This window comes from Vigna umbellata, chromosome 8 (genome assembly GCF_029865625.1).
Source record: "Vigna umbellata cultivar VRB3 chromosome 8, Vumbellata_1.0, whole genome shotgun sequence".
NCBI classification, from domain to species: Eukaryota; Viridiplantae; Streptophyta; class Magnoliopsida; order Fabales; family Fabaceae; genus Vigna; species Vigna umbellata.
In genome coordinates, this window is record NC_142172.1 from 29,206,300 (window position 1) to 29,229,722 (window position 23,423).

At 32.4% G+C, this 23,423-nt stretch overlaps 2 protein-coding genes and 1 pseudogene across 4 annotated transcripts; 2 read left to right on the top strand and 1 right to left on the bottom strand.

The window, feature by feature from the left end:
- The first annotated feature begins 1,043 nt into the window (after positions 1-1,043).
- LOC124840713 (exocyst complex component EXO84B-like) lies at positions 1,044-5,897 on the top strand (annotated as a pseudogene). Its single transcript, XR_015781789.1, has 7 exons — positions 1,044-1,440; positions 1,597-1,694; positions 2,041-3,082; positions 3,493-3,988; positions 4,263-4,445; positions 4,872-4,996; positions 5,393-5,897. The product of XR_015781789.1 is annotated as an exocyst complex component EXO84B-like (transcript).
- Positions 5,898-6,777: 880 nt separating this feature from the next.
- On the top strand, positions 6,778-8,688 carry LOC124840717 (uncharacterized). The gene is made up of 4 exons (XM_047316823.2): positions 6,778-7,014; positions 7,139-7,233; positions 7,338-8,304; positions 8,393-8,688. The coding sequence occupies exons 1-4, from the start codon at positions 6,952-6,954 to the stop codon at positions 8,486-8,488; spliced, it is 1,221 nt and encodes a 406-aa protein (XP_047172779.1). The 5' UTR covers positions 6,778-6,951; the 3' UTR covers positions 8,489-8,688.
- A 102-nt stretch (positions 8,689-8,790) lies between these two features.
- On the bottom strand, positions 8,791-13,146 carry LOC124840719 (cellulose synthase A catalytic subunit 4 [UDP-forming]-like). 2 transcript variants are annotated; one of them, XM_088096797.1, is made up of 10 exons: positions 13,066-13,146; positions 12,861-12,918; positions 12,608-12,716; positions 11,669-12,281; positions 11,425-11,562; positions 11,107-11,232; positions 10,812-11,024; positions 10,312-10,722; positions 9,735-10,085; positions 8,791-9,369 (listed from the first exon to the last, which is right to left on the bottom strand). In XM_088096797.1, the coding sequence occupies exons 1-10, from the start codon at positions 13,129-13,131 to the stop codon at positions 8,791-8,793; spliced, it is 2,664 nt and encodes an 887-aa protein (XP_087952923.1). In that variant the 5' UTR covers positions 13,132-13,146. The 2 variants fall into 2 exon arrangements, with proteins under 2 accessions (XP_087952923.1, XP_087952922.1); XM_088096796.1 differs by having other exon boundaries at positions 12,608-12,701; positions 13,066-13,131.
- Positions 13,147-23,423: the final 10,277 nt, after the last annotated feature.

The following is a 23,423-nucleotide window of genomic DNA, read 5'->3' on the forward strand; positions in this document are numbered from 1 at the left end:
CTATTTATGTTAAAATCATTTAATATTAAAATAGTCGAGTCTCGCTATTTTTTTAAACTATTACAATTTTTAAAATACCATTTTTTAGGTCTTTATAGTTTTAGTTATTAAATGTGCACAATCTCTTTTTTTTTTCTCTTAAAAAAATGAAAGAAATACATAAAATTATAAAATTTAAATGTTCTCATATTTTTAAAGAAAGTATCATGGTGTAAATAAGTTAGTTAGAATTAAAAAATAAAATAAATTTCAAATAATATTCTTGTATGCTATCTATAATAACTCTTAATTTATTTTATAATAGATATCAATTTTCTATATTTATTATTGTTTAATTTGTTGGATGAAAGTCTTTTTATTATTTTATATGTGAATTACGTTTGGTCTCAAACTTTTTTATTTTTTATTTTAATAATAACCTTCATTTAAATGCTTTATGCCTAGCATAAATTTATCAATATATATAAAAAATAATAAGAACTCATTCCAATTAGTTTTATTAAAGTAAGAAATAGTTTCGTGAACCTTAATTGAGAAAATGTTAATAAACATTAGTTAAAGAATAACTATAATCTGTAAATAAAGTATTAACTAAAAATCATTTATCGCAACGTTTTTACATGAATTAAAGAATAGACTAATTAGTAGTTATAAAAATACTTATTTGAATTTGATAAAAAATAGGTTTGATTAAATTTTAAGTTTATCCCCTAAGATGATGTTAAGTTGATAATGCTTGTATACATTGACATGGTGGCAAAATCACTCATTTAACATATATATATATATATATATATATATATATATATATATATATATATATATATATATATATATATATATATATATATATATATAGTGTTTATAATTTTTAGAAATTGAATAAAGATGATTTCAAATAAATGTTAAAAATTAAAACTATCTCAAAGTAGTATTATTGTATAATATATTGAGTTGATGATATTTGAGTTTGGCCTACTTTATGATATAAGCATGTCAACCTGAAAAGAAATGTTAAGAAAAGAGTTGATGAAGGTGTGAGAACAGAGAATAAGCCAAAATCAGAGGCTCAGCTGGCTAAGGCACCCAAAATGAAAAAGAGAATGTTTCTTTCTTTGTCGAATCGAAGATAACAATGAAAACAAGTTTGATTTTGACGAACACTATATGAAGGACGAAGCACTGAGTTTGAAACGGAATTACCGAAGCATAAACGACAAAAAACACAAAGCTATATAATTCAACCATGTCAGCATGTTTATTTGGTTTTGCATGAAAATGGAATCTTCTTTAACACCTCCTCCTAAGTTCCGCTTCAGAGACCACTCTCTCATGGAATCTCAAAACTCCTCGGATTCCACCTCCGACGCCGTTTCCGCCGCCTCACCGTCCGTCACTCACACTCACGCCGACCTTCAAATTGAATCCATAACTGCAAGAGTATTTTCTTCACCTTTTATTTGTGGAAATTTTATTTTCATAATTATTCACTCGACAACATTGTTAAAATACTTGAACAAAGGTAAATAAAAGAATGGAACACGTATGTTTCTTCCGGTTTAGTTTGGCTTATTTGTGGTTCGATTATTGATTTAGGGCATTAAGCATTTGTGTGATGAACTTCTGGAGCTAAAGGAAGCAGCTAATGAAGATTTACAGAGAAACATATATGCCAAGTATTCCACTTTCCTTAGGTAATTAAAATCTCCAATTTTTACCTTTTAATGTTTATCATCAATACTATATCCTATGTGATTGTGGGTCCATGTTGAAGTATATTAATGTAATTCCATGATCACGTGAGAGAATTGAAGAGAGGGTGCAATTTCTTTTTTGTGAAACGAACATTTTTTTGTTGCTTAAGGAATTTCATTTGAAAACGGACACTGTTATGGAAAGTAAAAAATAACATCTCTTGTTAAAATATTAAGAGATGTGAGAAACAACAATGAGGATAGTTTATGTTAAATGATTATTCTATAGAAGGTGGACTGGGAAATAGTATTTTGGTGGTGACGGTGTTATGCTCTCTATGTGTAGAGTACTGGAGGAAGCTAGAGAAATGGAAAATGAGCTTGTGCAAATGGAAAACCATTTTGTATCTCATAGAAGACGAGTAAAGGATCTTATAGATCGAATATATCCAAAGATATTGTCCATAGATATAACCTTCGAAGATCATGTAAATGTTGTCCCATCTCCCCCCAGAGAATTGGAAGCTCTTGTCAATGAATGTTTAGAGAATTTGGATATTCGCATGTCAGAAAACAAGATAGATGAAGCCCTGCACTTTCTAGAATCTGCAGATGAGCATTATCAAAGCCTTCTGTTGCAAGATTGTTCCCATAGTGAGATGATGTTGTATGAATCCGCAATTTCTGAGAAAAAGTCCATGCTTATACAACAGTTTGCACAAATAGCTGAGAATAAAAGAACAGCAGGACCGGAACTTCAGAGGGCACTAGAAAAACTTTGCAGACTTGGTGATAGTCAACTTGCTATTGATCTATTGCTCAAGCATTACCATTTGCGTATTGTGACTGGAACAGATAATTTACAGTGGGCAAAGTTATCTTCAAGTGAGTTATATATAAGGGAACTTTCAAGGTTCGTGTTCTCAATCATTTCACAAGCAGCAAGGAGCTTTGTGATGTTGTGTGGAGAGACTTCTTCATGTACCTCAGAACTCATGCTTTGGGCTTATGAAGAAACAAAGTCGTTTATCATTTGTTTTGATAGATACATTAAAGGCACCTCGGCAATGAGTGGAGGATTGTCTTCTGTCATAAAAGCAGTCAAGTTTGCTGTCATTTATTGTTCTTTATTAGAAAATCAGAAATTAGTGTTGCAGCCATACTTAGTGAAGCATCTCTGTCCCTGCGTGGAAGAGATTTTAAACACGCATATAAAGCATTTTAAGAAAGTGATTGCAATCTTCTCAGTGAGCGATCCTTGGATTTTAGAGAAGTATCTTGTGTCTGGAGTGTTTGTTGGGGCTGGATCTTCAACTCTAGCTGTTGGGGAACAACATGACTACTGCTTGCTAACTACTAGTGGCCGAAAGGTTCTGACATTATTGCAGGTTTGTTCTATATATAGATTGCTATATAATGTAAAGTAAATCGCAAAAGATGAGTAGGTGACATGTTAATATAGAAATTCCCACATTGTAACCAAACTGCAATTTTGGTAGTTTTTGTCAATGCTACGATGGCAGGACCTCTTCGCTTAGATTTGCAGAACTATCTACTAAGACTTACCAATCATCAGCCTATAAAATTGCCATCCCTTATTATTAAAACAAAGGGGCATACTTGCATTTTTTTTAGACTTTGATAACGTAAAAATTGTATAAATTAAAGAGAACTTATCATTTTGCCACTTTCTTTTCTGTTTGGCTTGCATTATAAGCGGATACCATTGCATGAAAAAAGTAGGAAAGATTAGTATTGTTAATTTTATTATTTAATGTTATTATTTGTTTATAATCAGGCCATGATAGAAGATATTTCTCCCCTTAGTTTCCCTTCAAATGGGGAGTTTAGTCATTGGTGGAATCACTAACCTCTTCACAGAGTATATTGCTATACTTGAAAGAGCCCTTGCTTATGAAACAAGTTCAACTGAACAAGGTAGTCCACGAATGAAGTTTGCTGAGTCACTACCACAACAGGTTTCTATTTTGGCCAATTTATCAACGTTAGTGCGGTTTCTCTCTATCATGGTAAAAAATATCTTTAGCTGCACTGATCAGGCAGAATTACAAGTCTGGGAAAACCTTTCAATTGTTCATCAGCACCAAGGACTTAATGATTTCTTATTGTTTATTGAAGAGGGTTCTAATAAGTTGAGAAACGTGTTCTGCCAGCAATTAATTCTCAGAGTATTGTGTACTTACCATAGACATGAAATATCTTCAGACAGTCATTGCAATGGCCAGTTGGAAGCTAACACCATCCACAATCCAACGCCCTCTGGTATATTTCAGGTATTATTTTGACAAATAACCACTTAAAGACTAATGATTGTTATGGTATATGAAGGCAATAGATCGAGACAAATAACTACTTAAAGAATAATGATGGTTATGGTATATTATTTTGCTGCACTTAATTTTTGAAAGTGTCATAAAAGAAAGGTATTACAACCAGAAAAAAGGGTGTACATAACCATAGACTAATATTTCTTATCTATTTTTGCATCCCAAAATATTTATGCAAGATTTTTATTTTGATTAATTTTTTTGTCACTGTCTTGGACAGGTTTTATTTCTAGAATTGAGGAAAATAGAACAACTTGAGGAAGAGGGTGTATTTGAAGTGAATTGGTTGATGGGATTACTGAGAGAATTAATGGAGTCTATGTTTATTTGGGTTTCCAAAAACAAAGAGATCCTTGCAACTGAAGAAGAGAATGTGAGCTCACAAACTGATGAAGCCAAACAGGTTTTTTTATCCTTCTTTATTCTTTGTAGGTCTGTGCTATGTCTTTTGAATCTTAGTTTAAAGGAAGGTTGTGGAGAGTGAGGTCTCTCGAAATACCTCAGTTGTAAGAGAGATCTTGTCTAATTTCCTACTTCATTGGTAAGGAATAGACCTTGTATGAATAAAAGTGTATCTTTCTGTATAATTCTCTTTCTGAATCTATCAACTAGTATTCAGAGCTGAGATCATGGTTGTGTGGAGGGGTGGAAGATAGGGTATGGTGAATACAAGAATGGATGCCTGGAAAAGATAGTTCAAGAATTGGTATCATATGGTATAAGAACCATATAGATGAGTCTGTCCTTGGTTTATGCCTTGGAAATCTCATATATCACAATTTTAATCATGTAAAGTGATTCTTATCCATTTTCTTTCTCCATTGAGCAGTTTCTTTTGGACGTGCAATTCTTGGTGGAAATTGGAATGTATGGAGGATATTTCTCCGACGATCCTTTACTCCTTCTCACTCTCATGAAATCAACCTTCAATTCAGCTGGACTAGATCCTTTCAAGTAATGCATTCTTATTTATAGTGCTTTTAGAAATTTAGTGTTCTTTATTAATCAAAGCTCTGAACCCAAAACTATCTAACCACTACGACACATTTCTCAAACAAAATGCACGTTCATAACCAGACAGACCCTTTGAGTTCTCTTGTATGATTCTATTAGAATCAAGCCATGGTTCATCTGAAATCACATCATTTGTTCCATTATTTTTCTCTCTTTTATTCTTCATAAAGAACTTCCTTTGATGATAATATAGTTTCCCCATTATTCCTATCTTTATAATATTCACAAATACACTCTATATAATGGGAGGTTGTCATGATATTAAAGGTAACCAAAGTTTTAAACATTGCCTAATATAGAGATATCTCCTGATGGTGTTCTGGTGTTCTTTTTTAGAGATGCAGACGAAGATGATTGGGCAATAGATGCTGCTACTAAAACAATTCAAAAGCTGTTGGAAATTGAGAAAGCAAGTTTGCAACCAGAGGAGCATCTGGTTGCCATCACAGAGGAGTCACACGAGCATGAGAACCAAATCAAACAATCCGCATATGGCAGTGATTTTTCCGAGGAAGTTGAATCAAATTCTTCAGAGAATAATTTAGATGCAGTGGTGGATGCAGGGAGAGATGAGATTGCCAAACACGAAACAGAAGTTACTGTTGATGCAAAAACATCTTCACCAGACATAGTATTTAGCCCTGAAGAGGGGATCATTACTGAAGGGAGTTTATGTTGATACTAGAGACACTTCAAATTTGAGAACACCTTCTATGAGCACTTTGCAATCAGAGAATACTGATTTTGAAAGAGGCAAATGATAGAAAAAATAAAGAGCTGATCCTAACATTTGGGCGAAATAGGACTCAAATCCAAGGAATCCAAATCAAAATCAGACTAATGATCACCATTTATATAATTTATAGTTATACGTTTATTCAATTTTAACTTTATGTTTTTATTTATGGCACCTAATGTAAAACTTATCTCATACCATATTCAAAGACTGAAAATGAAACAAAGATCAAAAAGAAGAAAAGAAGAAAGGAATACTATTTTGAATGTTATTTTTCAGTTGCGTATTGTAGCATTGATTATAAATTACACACAGAAATCAATTATAAGAGACTAACTAATTTATAACAATATTGTAATTATTTCAATTAACAATAGAGAAGTCTAATATCTCTTTTACGTTAGGGAAGGAATATCATTCATATCCGACTTGGAATAAATAAAAAAAAAAAGTAAGGAGTTAAGGCTTTTTGTGTAAATATATAAAGTTGTTACAGTGAATCAATTGATAAAAGTTTAATCAGATAAAAAAGGTTTTATTTTTCGTGATTTTTTTTAAATAGGTTTTTCAAATTTTTTATCTTAATTAAGTTTTTATTTTTGAAAAATTAAAATAATTAGATATGTTAATTCGTATTAACCCTTTAAAAAGTAACGTGATTTTTTTGAATTTTTTAAATATATTTTTAATTATTTTTATTTTTAGTTTTATAAAAAACTTGACAATCATAGAAGTTTGATAGCCCAAAAGTATCGGGTAGCTGTTTACCCGTACCGCGCAGACATCCCTGTTACGGTGATGGAGCAAATTTAAAACTAATTTGAATCTCTGATGCAATAATTCATTGGAAAAACGAAGACACGACACCACAAAATCCTTTAATGATTGAAAGAAACGGAGTAATGAATTCGAATTAATTCCCTTTTACACACTGATACTATGTAACGGTTAGTTTCCACTTTTTCAAATAAAATATAATTTTGGTGAAAGGAGAAAGAGGCTTTGAGGTTTGTTGACCGTTTCTGAGGCCCCATCACGCTCTTCCTCTTTCTTTTTTCTTTCTTCTTCTTCTTCCCCTCAGTCAAATTACATGTATTTGATGCCACCACTCCCACTCTTCCTCACCCTTCTACCCTTCTTCCAAACATTCTTCCTCTGAATGGGTTGCTTTTTTGGTTGTTTTGGTTCCTCCAAACACTCAAACAACAGGCGCAAGGTTCTTGTAAGAAACTTTCCTTTTCTTGTCTTTTTAGTTTTTTATAAAAATGTGATCTTTTCTTTCCAGTTTTATCAGCAGCCAACAGAGCCCAGTTAATTTCTTTCTTTCTTTTATCCTTTTTTTTCAGAAAAATGGTAGTAGCAATGGCAAGCAAGAGCAACCTACTGTCTCTTTGGTTCCGGATTGCTCCAAAAATGCCGTTAACCCTATACCACAACTCCTGTAAGTAGTCTCAATCCATGATCTTCTATTTCATTCGTTGCTTTCTATTTTTGAAGCTTTTGGATAGAGATAAATGTTGTTTGCTGCCTCTCTGGTTGATGCAGTGAGAAAAGTGCGGAGCAACTGAGTGTTAGTAGCAGAAAGAAAGTGACATTTGATTCCAACGTGAAGACCTATGAACCTTCTTTGGTGGATGAAGTTGGAGAGAGGAAGAATGAGGATGGTGGAAAGGAGGAAGCTTTGGTTCATCCAAAGACATCTTCCTCTGAAGATAATAGTTGTGTTTCTTCAACGGGGTCTTACCCACCCAACCATAGGTACCAGAATTGCCGGGACAGTGAGGATGAGGAGGAAGAGATTGATTATGAGGACAGTGATCTTAGTGATGAGGATGATGATGATGTCATCAGAGAAGAGTGCAAAGAATTCGGGGAGGACTTTGGAGAAGATGGAACGGTAGCAACTGCTGCTGCTGATCATGTGTTTTCTGAAGAGGTTGATGTGAAGTCAATCGAGTCCAACCTCAATGCCAGAGACAGAAGTGTTTATGTTCATCCTGTACTGAAACCAGTGGAGAATCTCACTCAGTGGAAAGTTGTGAAGTCTAAGAAAACACCCTTAAGACCTCAGAAAGAAAATGAGTTTGGGGAAGGTGTGGAAGAATCACCTTTCAGCTTGAAATCAGAAAGTGACACACCAAAGAAGTTGAACCAGGAGATCCCTGTTGATGCCAGCCTGTCAAATTGGTTGGTCTCACCAATGACTACACCTGCTAACAACAAGGCTGGCTCAGCGACTTTATTTCCTGGTACCCCTGACAGGAGCACCCCACAAAGTCCATATTCTGTGTTAAGTCACGAAGATAGGCCAATTTTAGGTGCATTGACATTAGAGGAGATCAAACAATTTTCGGCTACTTCTTCTCCAAGGAAGTCACCTAGTAGGAGTCCAGATGAAATGCCTATTATTGGCACTGTTGGGACCTACTGGAATTTTGCAGCCTCATCGGAAGGTTCTGGCTCAGCCTCTTCCTTTAAAGGAATTCCGAACTCAACAAGCAAGTACAGAGAGGTAAAGATGAGGTGAATTTTAAGAGATGTTGTTACTCCTAAGTTGAGGGTGAATTCTGATTTGGACATACGTTGGTGTGGTTGTGCAGGATAAGAGAGTGAATTGGCACTCAACCCCTTTTGAGACAAGATTAGAGAAAGCTTTGAATAGAGGTGCTGCTTCTTATGTTCCTCGTGTATTTTAGACTCGCTTGCAATAGTGTGTGGTTTGGGAAAGGGAGTGAATTGTGCAGGGAATGTATTTATTTTATTATAAATGTGATAGAGTGTCAAGGGTTTACTTTCCATTATAATTTGTACTTGGCTTTAATATTCATCATGTTATTAGCAATTCAAGTGCTGTTTATAGCGAGTAATAACAATAATGTCTGTGCAGTCTCTTGGTGAGGTCAAGTGGTCTTTAATCTGTTCTTCACTTTTTTATACAAGTTAATACCCCAAAAGGTAGAAAAATGCCCATACTCGTCTCCATGTACACACCATCCCCTTAGCATCTTGTCCCACACTGTCTGAGTGCTGGACCTGTCTGCTTGGGCAAGAAAATATCAATTCTCACCCAAATCATTGAGAAAATTATGGCTACAAGTATTGACCAGAGGACTACAATGGTAGGGGTTCTGTTTTGCTTTCCCATTAGTCCTTTGAGGAAAGGATACAAGTGCACAATGACCCACAAGGAGAAGAAAAGCTTCCCAAAGAAAGGTCCCCATGAGTCATAGCCATTGTTAATGGCATCAGAGATTCCAGCCACAATTCCCACCATATTTAAGATCACAAGACTTGTTGGTGGGATTAGAAGACTAGTCCACTTGAAGAGATGGAACTGTCCAAATGAAGTGTCATGAGCTGATTTTGCTCTCACGGTGAAGCTAGAGTTTACTCCTCCAACTTTAAGAAGACCTTGAAATACAGCAAAAAGGTGTGAAGATACACCCCCAATGACCCAGAATTGCTCATTGCGCCACCAGTCATGAATGCTAACCCCACTCCAACGAAGCTCTAGCACACAAGTTAAGATGATGGAGATAAATAAGGCCATTAACCAAATGCTAGCAAGGTTTGACAGCTGCACAAAAGAGAAATTTAGTCAGACGATATTGTCAATAAAATTGTTTTTCCTTCTTCCAAAGTAATCGCGTATTAAGTAATCGCAAGAAATCAACATTGATTCTGATCAAATTTTCAACCAGTTTCAATCCCGTGGTTGTTCTCTCTATAGCCAAAATCATTTAGAATTCTTCCTCAAGACTTTACCATTTTGTGAATTTTAGTACTAGACTTTATCATTTAGAATTCTTATTTAATGAATTCCGCTTATGAATTTGTAATCTACAATAACTTGTAAAATAATTCTTGTTATGTTAATGAGAAAACCAAAAGCATGCGGTATTCAAGTTAATTGAATATAATAATTGATTACTGTGCACCTACAGTGGGGATGATGAACTTTCCAGTCAGAAGACAGACAGCAGGAATTGTACAGTAGATCAGCAGGGGGATAGAGGTAAATGGATAGACGATGGAGTTAACGTAGGCCAACCTCTGTAGCAATTTCAGTTTTCCACTATAGCCATACCACAAAGGACAATAGCCACTAAAGAAAATCTCAGTAGAACCAGCAGCCCATTTCAGAACTTGGTGTAATCGATCTGATAGATTTATAGGAGCAGATCCCTTAAAAGCTGCTTTCTTTGGCATGCAGTACACTGATTTCCATCCTCTACAATGCATGTTGAACCCAGTTAAAATGTCTTCTGTGACTGAACCATATAGCCACCCAATCTGCAGAAGAACAAAATGTCAAGATGACTCGATTCCTTAGCAGTCATGAAATTCTAAGCTCCTGCTTTCATAAGGGAAATAAATGTCTGATTAAAAAACTGGATTCTTGTTTCTTGATGTGCGTTGGAGCTCCCCTAACTACAAATCTATATAACAATTTTCATTTCAAGGACTTGTGTGTACAGAATGCAAAAGGGAAATAGTTCATTTGCAATAACTGGGTTACCTCTTTTCCCCATTCAGTTTTCTCTTCATAGTCACAGCTTATAACATGAATTGCTTCCTTAATCAGTACTCGGGTGTTTGTGCCTTTGGGAAGTCCACCATCTTCCATCAAAGCAGAAGCAATGAAAACCGGTGATTGTCCAAATCGTTTCTCTAAACTTTTCATGGACATGAAGGATAATTCCTCTTCCTCTTCGTCATCAAAGTCTACAAGTTCCTGATCAGTGTCGTCATCAGATGAAGACTCGGAGTCACTACAACAGCAGCTGCAGGATGAAGGCCAGCAGCAACTCTTTATCTTTGGCCTTTTATCAGAAAGTGGATCAAAGCCATATAATGCTTGCCTGTTGAACACACATCCAGTACCAACATACAGAGGACCTTGAATCCCATCAAGGCATTTCATGTTGATCTATGATACAAAGAAAGCAAAATTCAAAGGAGTAAGGATCAGTTAATGAAATTGCAATTTGTATATAAGTTTAGGAAAATAGTCCTTACATCAAAGAACACAGTATTGTGATTAGCATATCTGTCATTGCAATCGATGCCATTGAACCTTTTTGGAAATTGGACATAACAGAACTTCTTTCCAAGTTGGGGGTCCATTAAAAAGCACATGGACTCCCTAAGAACCTTGCTGTTATTGATGAATTGGTCACAATCCAGATTTAGTGCAAAAGGTGCATTCGTAAGCACAGCAGAAACTCGAACCTTTTGAAGAAATAGAACAGTGAAAAGATTATAAACAGTTGTGCTGATATATATTTGAAGTTTTAGGTTTTAAGCTACTTACCAGAGCATTCATGGCACCAGCTTTCATGTGGTGTTGATATCCAGGACGTTTTTCCCTGGAAACATACACAAGCCGAGGTAATTCTTTGCCTTCCTTATCCAGTGAGCCAGTACTTCCTAGACATACCTGCAAAGACAAGTCCGTGGTTTCATTTTCTTAAGTGCTTGTTTTGTTGGTATCCAAACTTCTGAAGAAAGAATTAATTTTTAGACTGAAGATAATTAACACTTTTATTTAGGGGACATAAATCAGTAAAAATTAACTTTTGTTACAGACGCAAAAATCAAGAAACAACAATAAAGAATGCAATTGCCAAACCTGAATCATTCCTGGATGATCATCCATGTTGCTCCCAGGCCATGGGTTACCGTCTTTCATAACCCAACCTTCTTCTGGTTTCTTCTGAGCCTTTGCAACCAGTATGTTAATTTTCACCTTGAATTCTTCGTATTCTCTCTGTAAAAGTGCAAAGGAAAATGCCTCAACTCACACATGGGCAGTATAACAGCATAAAAAAGAAAAATCAATAGTAACTTTCATGGTTTATTTGTGTAGTCCTCACCTTCATAGCCCTGCGATCCTTAACAAATGTAGGGTGCACCTTATCTTTCAAGTAATCAAGTTTCTCAGAGAAATAAAACTCAGGTGCCCTTGTCTCAATGTTGTATTTGTTACAAAAAGGAACCCATATTCTAGCAAACTCGGCAGTTTCTGACAAGGTATCAAAGAGAAGCATTGAAGCACTGTCATCTGAGACATAGCAGCTAACCTTATCAACAGGGTAATCAACAGACAAGACTGATAAAACCGTGTTTGCTGTTATAATAGGTGGTTCCTTAAAAGGGTCTGCAGTGGTTACAAAGATATCAACCGGGGCTAGAAGGTTTGGCTCTCCTTCACTCTCAAACCTTAAGGACAAACGTTCAAGGTAAGTTTCACGAGTAATAGGGAACCACTTGGGGAGTTGGTCAACCATCCAAGATAATGCAAGCCAGATTTCACAGACTACAGAGATTATCCATAAGGCAAGTGCATCATGCACTGGAGTTGTTATGCGCAAGTGGAAGAAGAAAACTAGGATAACCACACGCAAGATTATGACTATGCGATATGGGTTGATTAGGCTTGAAGCTATTGGAACCTTGCGCCACAATGGTTGCCTTGCCTCAGCCAAACTGCAAGGTGCAACACCTCCAAATATTAGTCATTTGTGGTTTCAACAAGAATTTAATTACCAAAAAAATTACAGCGGAAAGGTTTTTTATATATTATGAGAATTTTAATATCTAGAATCATTTCTGTTGTACTGATGACAATGTAAACTTTTTTATTCTTGCATTGAATAAAGGTTAACGATAGAAAAATGTAGTTTCCTATATACATTGTTTGTGTTAAATTTGTTTACATTAATAAATTGGATAACGTTTTATTCTAATAGTATACATAAATTTAAGTCTACATAGATTATGAGTTCTTTAATTCATTATGGTGACAAACTTACAGATTGTCGTCTTCTTGGTCGTTGCTCATTAAACTTTTCTTATCTTTCCGTTTCTCTTCATTGCTGTAGAATGCTTTCTGTCCTTCAAAATCCTCTACAGAACATAACACTGACTCAGAAAAAGTGTACAAACAAATTAACAGAAAGACCAGAGATAGGAAAACCATTGTGTTGGAGAATAATTAGCTACTAAGGAGTTAAAGTTTGTTTCCATTTTCAATGTTAAATTAATAGAAAAAAAAAAGGCATTCACCACTTCCGGCCACTGAGAAAGCTTGACCATAGTTGTGTTGATTGTAGTCTCCATTTTCCTGCAAAAAAAGACACAACAGGACCTTTGCGCGTTCAAATCCATTGTTAAAAGATTTAATGTATCATAATTTTTGAGTAACAAAACAATTATAGTTGGAGAAGCAAGCGAAATAAGGTGGAGAAAATTGAATGAGCAAAGTGAATACGTGGTCCGAGAAACGGAATCCATTTCGGGAGTGAGAACCAGTAGCTGAGGCAGTACTCATGGCCATTGCAACTAGCAAGCGTGGATTGCCGAGAGAGCAGAAGGGTATTGCTAATATAAGAAATGGAGGGTTAAGAGTGATGATAAAGGAAGAAGGATAAGCACTACTGAAATGTAACCATCACCCTGAGAGTTGGCAAGTCGAGGATTTGATTTTGAGTTGACAATTACTTCATTTGCTCAATCATGATAACTTCACTTGCGTACTGTTAGGTGCTACTTCTGCATGCATGCATGCCCATGCAAGTATTAGCTAATCTCTCTACCTAATTTAAAACCCTATTACCTTCTTCTACACGTATTTTCACTGATTATGTAATCAAATGTTTCTAAATATGTTGAGATAGTACGGTTTGAGTTAATTACTTTAATCGATATCCGTTTTGGAGTCTAAAACTCATTTAAGATCTTGTTGTTAAAAGATGGATTCACTAGAGCAGGAAAAAGGATACGACAGTTATTTTCGTATTATAATAGCAATTTCAAAACCCAAATTTATTAAGACGAGGTGAAAAAATTTTTTGACCTCGGTTAAGAACCGAAATTAAAAGTTAAAACTTTTACGTAAAAAAAAACCAAGACATTAAACAAATTAAAATTAAAAAAATAATTATTTTTGGTTTATAACACTAGTTTCCATAGCAACCATCATCACATGTATTGTCAGATTTTAAATAATTATTTAATTTTCGAAATTTATGACACAGGTTCTTAGAGAACTGGTGTCAAAGGTACAATTTTATTTAAATTATTTTTTTAATATAAAGATTTATTGTCTCCATCAGATCCAGAATTGAGGCCATAAAACCTTTTCTACCTTAGTTTTTATCATAACTCATGTTTAAAGTCAACATTTTTTTAAATGTGATTCTGTTTATGTGACATCCTAGATCATAAATATCACAAAAATAATAGACCTGCATAATATATAAAATACGTACATCACAAATATTAATCAGAATATATTTTTCAATAAAATAGATAATTATATATAACCATATATATTTCACAAAATCTCAATGTTTTCATATTTTAATGTACATTATATTATAACCTAACACCTACATACTATTGTACAAATATACGACATATTATGCAAGGGTTTTCCTTATGAAAACAAAGGTCTTGAATCTTTGCATTAAACACAATGAAGTCAATTAGTATATATGATTTCCAAACAATGGACAATTTTTTTTATTAAATGCAAATATTTACATTTCTCAAGTCACTTGTAATATAGGTATGAATAGTTGTCACCATCAAATCCAATTTATTACATAGTAATTGCACTCATATGAGTCAGTTTGTTTATTTACAATATATCGTTATAATAATAATTAACTAACAAAGATAACTGGAATAAAACAAATATAAGAAAGTATTGACCAAAATATCAAACCTTGAAGGCCAACCATTTAAGCTTTTTAGCATTAGTAGTTGATTTTCCTAACAATATCATATGTGCTTCAAATGAACTTTGAAAAAATGAATGTATTAGGATACACTTACATAACAAATAAAGTTCATAACATTGAGGTTCTTACCAATCCAACTGGTTTGAGATGTTTGGGCGGAGACTTGTACAATTAACAGAACCACACAACAATGTTGTCTGGTAGGGAAACCACAAGTAGGTGTCAATGTCGCCTATTATAACTTAATTGTTATGTCTTAAAATCACATATGAAACTTTCAAGTTAACAAACTACACTTATCCAACAAAATAAGGAACAAAATATATCTCCTTCCCCGTCCAAAGTAGTTGGTGACATATTGTTAGATGTCATCAAATTTATTGCTTTCATAAGTGAGTTGGAAATCAATGAACTCATAGATATCATTGAACCCCAAATTATTACTGACAATAAACATATACCATAAAACAAAGAAATTATTTCATATAACCAGATAAATCAATTTTATACAAAGAATGGTTCATAGACTTACATCACCCACAATTGAAGGAGGGTAATATTCAACTCATTTTTCCTCTGCAAGCTCCATGACATCATCCTTATGTAAGTACAATGGGATGTCATAGTTTCTACCAAATTCAGTAGAATCCCATGTAACCATCATCGACTCGTTTGTAATGATGTCAGCAAGCTGGTGTAATGGACCAATTGGGTCATTCTCAGATAAATGAATCTTCTTGGATGTAAGACTTTCCTCTTCATGCGTTTAACATGGAAAAAAAATTGATTTAAACATCAATAACATGTAAAGCGTGAATAATGGAAGTGCATACGTTAAATGAAAAATATTTATCATAGAATCATATCTTTTATTTAGTTTTGTATCTCTTGAATATTTCAGCTCAATAATACGTTACTATAAGGAGTACTTACTCATATTAAAAATTACTTCCTCAATTTTTGTATACCATTAAGAATAATAAAGTTGGAGTACAAATTCCACATTAGATAAAACTAACAAAGTTAAAACCATATAAGAAAAAAAGAGAGGTTAAAAGTGATATAATTTTTAAAGACATCTTTATGTGGGTTGGAATTAAGTCACATATCCTATAAACAAATGCACTAATAAATTATGAGAGTCAATTATTCGTCTTATTAATCAACTTAGACGATTAACAATCATACAACACAACAAATAATATCACATCCTTAAATTCATTGTCTCAAAAGTTTTTTGTTTAAAAATAATGCTAATTTTTTATGTAAGTTAGACTTAATTAATATTTACATAATATTTACTTAATTTCATAAGATGAGTGATTTTTTAAAATTATGATAAGAATAAAAACTACACATATAAATAATTTGCTCGTGACAAATATCTGAATTTTTGTGCCATATCTGAGATATCCATAAACAAAAAAATTAAGAACCACATCTCTCTCTTTTGCGTTGTACAACATGCTAGTTATTTTAAAAACGAAACACAAGCTGAAAATCTTGCTTGATGATGAAATTTTGGGCACACACCACCTTCAACTGTGTACTGGGAAACACTGTTTCAGGTTTTTCGCTAAATCAAAAGTTGTCTTTTTACATTGCATCTATGTTGATTGTTGATCTCATTGTACTAGATTTTCTGTAAATCAAAAGTTAACTTGTATATTTCTAAACTATTTCCTAGTTTTTGTCCATTTAGTTGTTGCCACTGTCTTATGCAATAGATATGGTAATATAAAGGATAGACATATTTTTGTTAACAATTCTTTGCATTTGCACCTTCTTTTGTATCAGATTGTTGCCTTATAAACGTCAATTTTAAGTTCGCACATCATAACTTTCACATCTTTTATTCATAACTTATTTTCTACCAACAAACGGATCTGTTTACGTCCTTTTCCTTTTCTTCTCATAATTTCCTCACTTTCCTCAGAAAATTCCCTTCAGTTTGTAATTTTTACTTCAACTTGCTACTGATAAAACATAAAATCTTATTTCATGTTTATTATTATTACCGCCAATGAAGGAAAGATACTTTATAGTTATTTAATTTCATAAGCGTAAATTGCTTTATTTATTGACAGAACGACAAAAAAAAATAATTAAATTATTTTATTTATTCAAAATTTTAAGACTAGCCAACTAATAAACTATTATCTATTGAAAGGTATTCCCAGTCCACATTTAATTACTATTTTTATATAAATGAATTTTTGAAAGAATTTTTACGAATCAATCTCATCAAACTTAAAACTTAATAATACCCTAAACTTTTCTAACTTTGAATTTTTGTATATAATTCTTTATTGCTTTTTTTGTTTTCATTCTCACTTTCTTCAAAATAACAACAATAAAAGTCATTCATGAATAAATTTCGCAATAATACTACCTCTATATTATTAAATAAATATTATTTTTTAAATATAAAAAAGTTCAGTTATCACTGAATCTAAAGCTTTTGCAGCTTTATGTATTAGTTAATTTTTGTTGATACAAAAGGAAAAAAATAATTTAAATTGATGCTTCAAACATATGTTGCTTCTAGGTTTTGGATTTACAATCCCTTACTATTAAACTGTCACGTTGTCCATTTTTTATTGGTGAGAATTCAAAATATTGATTTACCTTTCATTTACATTTAGAAAGAGAAAAACAAATACAGTGATAGAATATATGATATAAAATAGGAAAGATAAAAAAAGTAATTGTATAATGAATGTGTCATTGTCTTAAAAATTTATGTATCCAATATCAAGATAAATAATATCCTTTATTTTAAATAACCAACTAATGATATTACATTAACCAGTATAATAGATGAAACCATAATGATTATCAATTAATTTCTGTTTAATTGGGACGCTAATCCCATAGTTTCTTGTAGTGGGTGTCTTTGATGGTTTTGGACTAAAACGTGTCAATTATTTACTTAAACTTTGTCTCATAAGAATGAACCAGTTTATATGGTTAACATGAAGTTTTTCAATTAAGTTTGATGTATGGTCAATTTTGAGAATTTTTAATTAAGTCTATTAAATTTTTGTGATATATTGAGTCCTTAAATTTTTCAACTAAATCTGTTAATATTTTTTTAAAATTTAAAACATTAACTTTTCTATATTATATTTTTCAAAGGTATAAATAATAATATTATTGTAATTTAAATAATTAATATTTATAAATTAAATTCTAATTATTAGTTATAAAAAAATTAACATATAAATGTAATAATTATTTTTAATTTATTTAATTGAAAATATTAATTAATTAATTAAAAGTTAAAAAAATACTTATATAATTAAATATATTTTTAATATTAATTTATATGTATATACAAATAAACTTTAAAAATAAAAAAATTTAAAAAATTGAAACCAAATTAAAAAATAAAAAATAAAAACTTTTTTAAAAAAAGTGACGAGCTAATTCGGCTTAGACTGTCAATCCGTGTTGTATGAGACAAATTATCACTAATGGTCCATTTTTGTTTGAAGGGTTAGTTCGACCATCCTTTTTTAGGAACCAATGATGAGTCTCACTTGCTTGTTTTGTCACCCTTAGTTTTTTGGAGCATTTATTGGTTTTGGATTTATAGACTGATTACATCGAACATATGCATTCAATGATCATTTTAGAGTTGGTGATGCATAGACAAAGGAGAGTGACTTGAATAGAAGAAGTGATTGATGTGTTTTGGTGGATGTGTACTGAAGTAAGGAGGGATGAGGAAAGAGAACTCTCGGTGACTGGAAGGTAACTAGAAAAGGCCCCTAGTTTAGGGCAAGGATTGCATGGTAGGGTTGACATGCAAAATTTTGGTTTTTAGGAAACACCCATAGCCTATAAATAGAGGTGTCTCATCTCTTGTAATCATCTTTAATGTTGAGTAACGTTATGTTGCCCATTTTTTGTCATACTACTTATCCTAAGATCAGGACTAGAGTAACTCATGAAACTTTTCCAGTCACCTTCCTCTTAAAGTTGGCCTAGCCTTTCTTTAAACTTTCAAACACCACACTACCACCATAACATCGCCCTAGGTTGTGAGCTTTTCACCCTTGTCCATCCATAGCTTCCACATTTTGCCCATAATTTCCACACCATCATCACTAAAGGGACCATCTTCCATAGCATCTCTTCTAACCTAGCTTGATGAGGTTTCTATTAGAAAGATCATTGGACTAATCAGTGCTTGTTAGTTTTGATTTACATCCACTCCACAATTGTGGAATGTGGTAAGTAAATATGTTAATATAATTAAAAGTTTAGGAAATATAGTTTAATTGAGATTGGTATGTTATGTATTGAAGTAACTAAAATATTATTGATTAACAATTATAGAATCAAGATGAGTTGAAATAAGTATCACACAGAAAAAAGATAAATAATTTAATAAATGAACACAAACTAATAAAAATTATGATTGTTAACTATATTTATTGCTAAATTTATTATTTTAACATCTCAACCTCTTCAAATATCCCTTCCATATTAATTTTTACTAAATATCAATTTACATGAATTAAAAACATTATTTTCCTATTTTCAAAAATAATATTCCATAATGGTTCTTCAATATATCAGAACATAAAGTCCGTAAGTGAAAAATTTTCTCCCGAAAAGTCAATTTTGGATTACAATTTTTTTTTTCGAACAACTAATTCCGGAAATCAAAATGTTGTTGCTTCGGAATAGAATTTCCGAAATGTAAATTTTCACTTTGGGATTTTATTTTCCGCTACACAGAAGAATCGTTATAGAACTTAGTTTCCGCAGCACATTTAAATTACTATTGTTTTCCATAACTATAACTACCAAAAAATAATGCACCACCCACACTATTTGGGATAATGTTTTTAGGAAGTATTTTTCGGAAATCGATTTTCGGTAACGTCGTTACCTTCAACAACGAAATAACACCACAAAAATACCCATACTTAACTCACTTTCGCAAATGCCCGGAATGGAATTAAAATAAACGATGGGGTGCAGCAAGCAATAGTGTCTAAGTTGAATTGAATTCAATTGAAGTTTTACATATATGGGCTATTTCACTCTTTTACATTCTGCGGGCAAGGGATACTATCTGGGCTTGAAGTTTAGGCTCAATTTTGTGAATATGTGAACCCAATTTATAATTGCATTCGTAACCCATTTTTAACTCTTCACACCCCCAATATTCAAAACTATTACCCTTCCTTCCCCAACTACATTACCGTTTCTTCATCTTCATTTTCAACCACTTTCATCTTATTTTCACCTATGCTTATCTATGTGAATTTTCAAATCCTTTCACCTTATCCATGACTTCTGCAATAATTGTTTCATTGCTTTTTTTGGGTGTGGTTAATTTGATAGAAACTTTCTATCTCTACAAGGGAAATTTCTTCTTCTCACCTCTTTTGTATTTCCTCACCCCTACGACAGCCATTGTTCTACCCTACCTTGCCCTCCTATTTTCCCATTCACCACCTTCATCTCTTTTTTTTAACCTTTCCAATTTTTTTCTGTTTGCCTTTGGTACCTTACAGTCTATATCTGCCTTCTTTTTTTATGACACATTTGAAAATCTTAGACCCATTACTATTATTCCTATTAATGAGTGAAATATGAAGTTAATGGCACTACGTTCAAAGAATTCATTGTAAAATGAGAATTTGAAAAACATTATTTATTATGTCCATATATTCCAGATTGCTAATATATTTTTTTTAAAAGTTTTTGTTTTTTTTTTTTTTTTTTTTTTGGACATGCGCCTAAATGTTGTTGTGACTGGAAATTAACTATAATAAAAGTAGATTTTGAGTATTAGGGTTAGCGGAAATAAAAAGGATAAAAGTGTTTGCAAAAGTTATGAATAGCTTTATGTTATTTTTTCCCGCTTGCTATATAAATTAGAAACAACTATGTAAGAATAGTCATGGAAGTGTTTAGTAGTAAATAAATTTAGGGTAAATAGTTTATTAGTATTAACATATTTGTATATAGTACAAAATAAAAATAATTACAATTTTAACTCAAAAATCTAATTTCATTGTTTAATTTCTGTTAATAATCAAGCTAATTGAACACCTATTCGACCTTTAATAATTGTCATATACGTTTGTTAAAGTAAAAATTAACCACAATATACAATTAGCCTTGAAAGAAAAATTGAAGATTTTAAATTTACAAGAAAAAAAAACAAGTTCCTTTATTATTATTTACATGTTAATGTTAATTTATATAAATGGTAATCACTAAAAAAATATGTGTTTAATTACTTTAACAATTAATGGAGATCAAATAAAATTAACAAAATTAATATTTTTGTACTAAAATTGTGCTTTTTTTTTTCTTATTATATTAAAAATGACATATTCCAATTATGATTATATTCAACTAACTATTTATCGCAAAATTTAGACACAAGTCACTCTCATAGAAACATGTTTTATCTTATGCACAGAGAATTTATCATTAAATTAGTGTTATATCATTTTCACTATATTACATGTCATTCTTTAGAAGGCCTAAGTTAAATTATATCATTTTTCACTATATTATATGTCATTCTTTAGAAGGCCTAAGTTAGTTGTTAGAAAGGTAACACAATGCAGGACATTTTTTTGGTGGGATGGAATGGAAAGGGAAAAATATCCTAGGAGTTAAGTGAGATAAAGTGTGTTAGCCAAACGAAAGAAAAAGGTATAAGGTCAAAGACCAAGCATTATGAGCATAAATAACATATTTAAAGTATAGGGATTGGAGAAATGTAGTAATAAAACTGGTTCAATGGTTAAGAAGTTTCACTGCATGTTTGAATGAGATTATTTTGAATTTTTTCATTGGTGGTGAAGCTTGTTAGTGTTAGGCTTATTTTCTATTAGTACTTACAAACAAATTTTCTATTTAGTATAGTGATATCATTCATGCAATCTTAAATGACATGCTAGAATATGTTTACATATTTCAATCCCCATTGTTTGATATTTTTAGCCTTTAACATTTGGTTTAGATTGAACGCAGATTTGAGAGACGTAAATTTACATTTGTTAAATAACATACCTTAATTTATGTTTGGTGGTAACATAACAAACGTAAAGGTTCATGTTTCTTTGCATGCCACCACACATACTCACCAAACAATCATAGACTAGATATGTATCTCAAAGAGCAACAACCAAACAAATATGCGTCACTAAAGTCGCGTAACTACCGTGCCTAGATTTGTAATACAATTGTGCCATCACTGTTTGAGCAATTACGAGATCCATTGAGTACACCTTGCCGAAAATGTATAGTAGTAACACTCATCATTGCGCAAGCTTCGTCAATCACCATGTAAGAAATAAGCACCAATAGAGGCCCTCCAAGATTCGTGGTATTCACATGATGTGTTCTCAAGGTGGTCTGCAATGTCTTCCCAAGATGGTTCACAAGCTTTGAAGAAGAAAGGGAAAACGAAAGTGGCGCAAGTGAAGGTTTGATATTAAAAGAATAAAAAGCAACAAAACAAGCACTAGTGGAGTGCTCGCAATGGTCGTTAGCGTATTTTTTTCATGCTACTATGAAGAAGAAAGGGAAAATAAAGTGGTTTAAGGGTTACATATGAAGGGATTTACGTTTGACCCCCCTAGTGAGGAGGTAAATTTAATTTTTACATCTAATCATCTTTGGTCAGACATAAATTTATGTCTAAACCCTACCTACCACACATAAATTTATGTTTGACCAAAGGAAGTGAGACGTAAAAATCAAATTTTACATTTGACCTAGGAGGGTCAAACGTAAATTTTGAGAACTTATTTACAAAAATATCTCCGTGCTTTTTTGATTCTTGACATTCACTGAGTAGACATAAATCACATTATGTAACCTATTTTGTGTTAGTGCTACGAGCTTTGAGTCTTCACATTTCACTCTTGTTCATAAACCTCAAAGGTTCATTTATGATTACAATAAGCATTAAAAGACTAAGAGTGCATTCTTATAATTTGCATGTTAAGTTTTATGTATTGTGAGTTAAGTCTTACTTGATCGATTCTTGCTCTTATTGTTTTATTTTGGCATTTCTTATATTCATTACTTGTGATTGTATATTTTTAAAAATAATGTGTGTAGTCTTTTCTATGTTTTTTTAACTTATCTCTTCTGTTGTTTAATCTCCTTATGTAGCTTTAGATGCAATCTTGATTTTACTTTGATTTGATTTTGCACATTGATGCTTCTAATGTCTATACATCTTTCCTTTTAGACATCTTTTTTCATGTTAAGTGGGCAACTAAATGTTTTGTGCCAAGATAATTCTATGATCTTAATTTTCTAGTTGTTTAGACGTTTTATCTTTTACATTTATAAGAGAGTGTAATTTGTTCTATCATTATGCTCTTTTATATCTTTTACATTTATAAGAGAGTGTAATTTGTTCTATCATTATGCTCTTTTATATCTTTACATATTTGATTACCCTGGACTTTTTTGTTTAAGGTTGTTTATTAAACTTCAAAACCATAGATGCTTTAGACGATCCTAGAAACGGTCTTGTCATCATAGTGGCTAGAGGAGGCCACTTTGGTTGCTCTAGCCTAGGGTGACCTAATAAGAGTAATATGGTTCAAATTTGGTAGCATAACAATACTCTATTTCAAAGGTAATTACATGAAGGGGAGACACCTCTATATATAAGCTAAGTTGTCTCCAGATAGGCAAAAACTTAGACTTAAAAAAGCTACCTTGTCTAGCTTGGAGAGTAAAGAGAAATCCTCTCAAATAGAAGGGAAACAAGTGGTGAAAAATTCTCTCCAATGAGGGAGTAACATATGGCCACTACCTATGAAAATACTTTCCATTCTTAGAGTGACACGTGGCCATGAACGAGGAAGAAAAACTCTTCACTGGT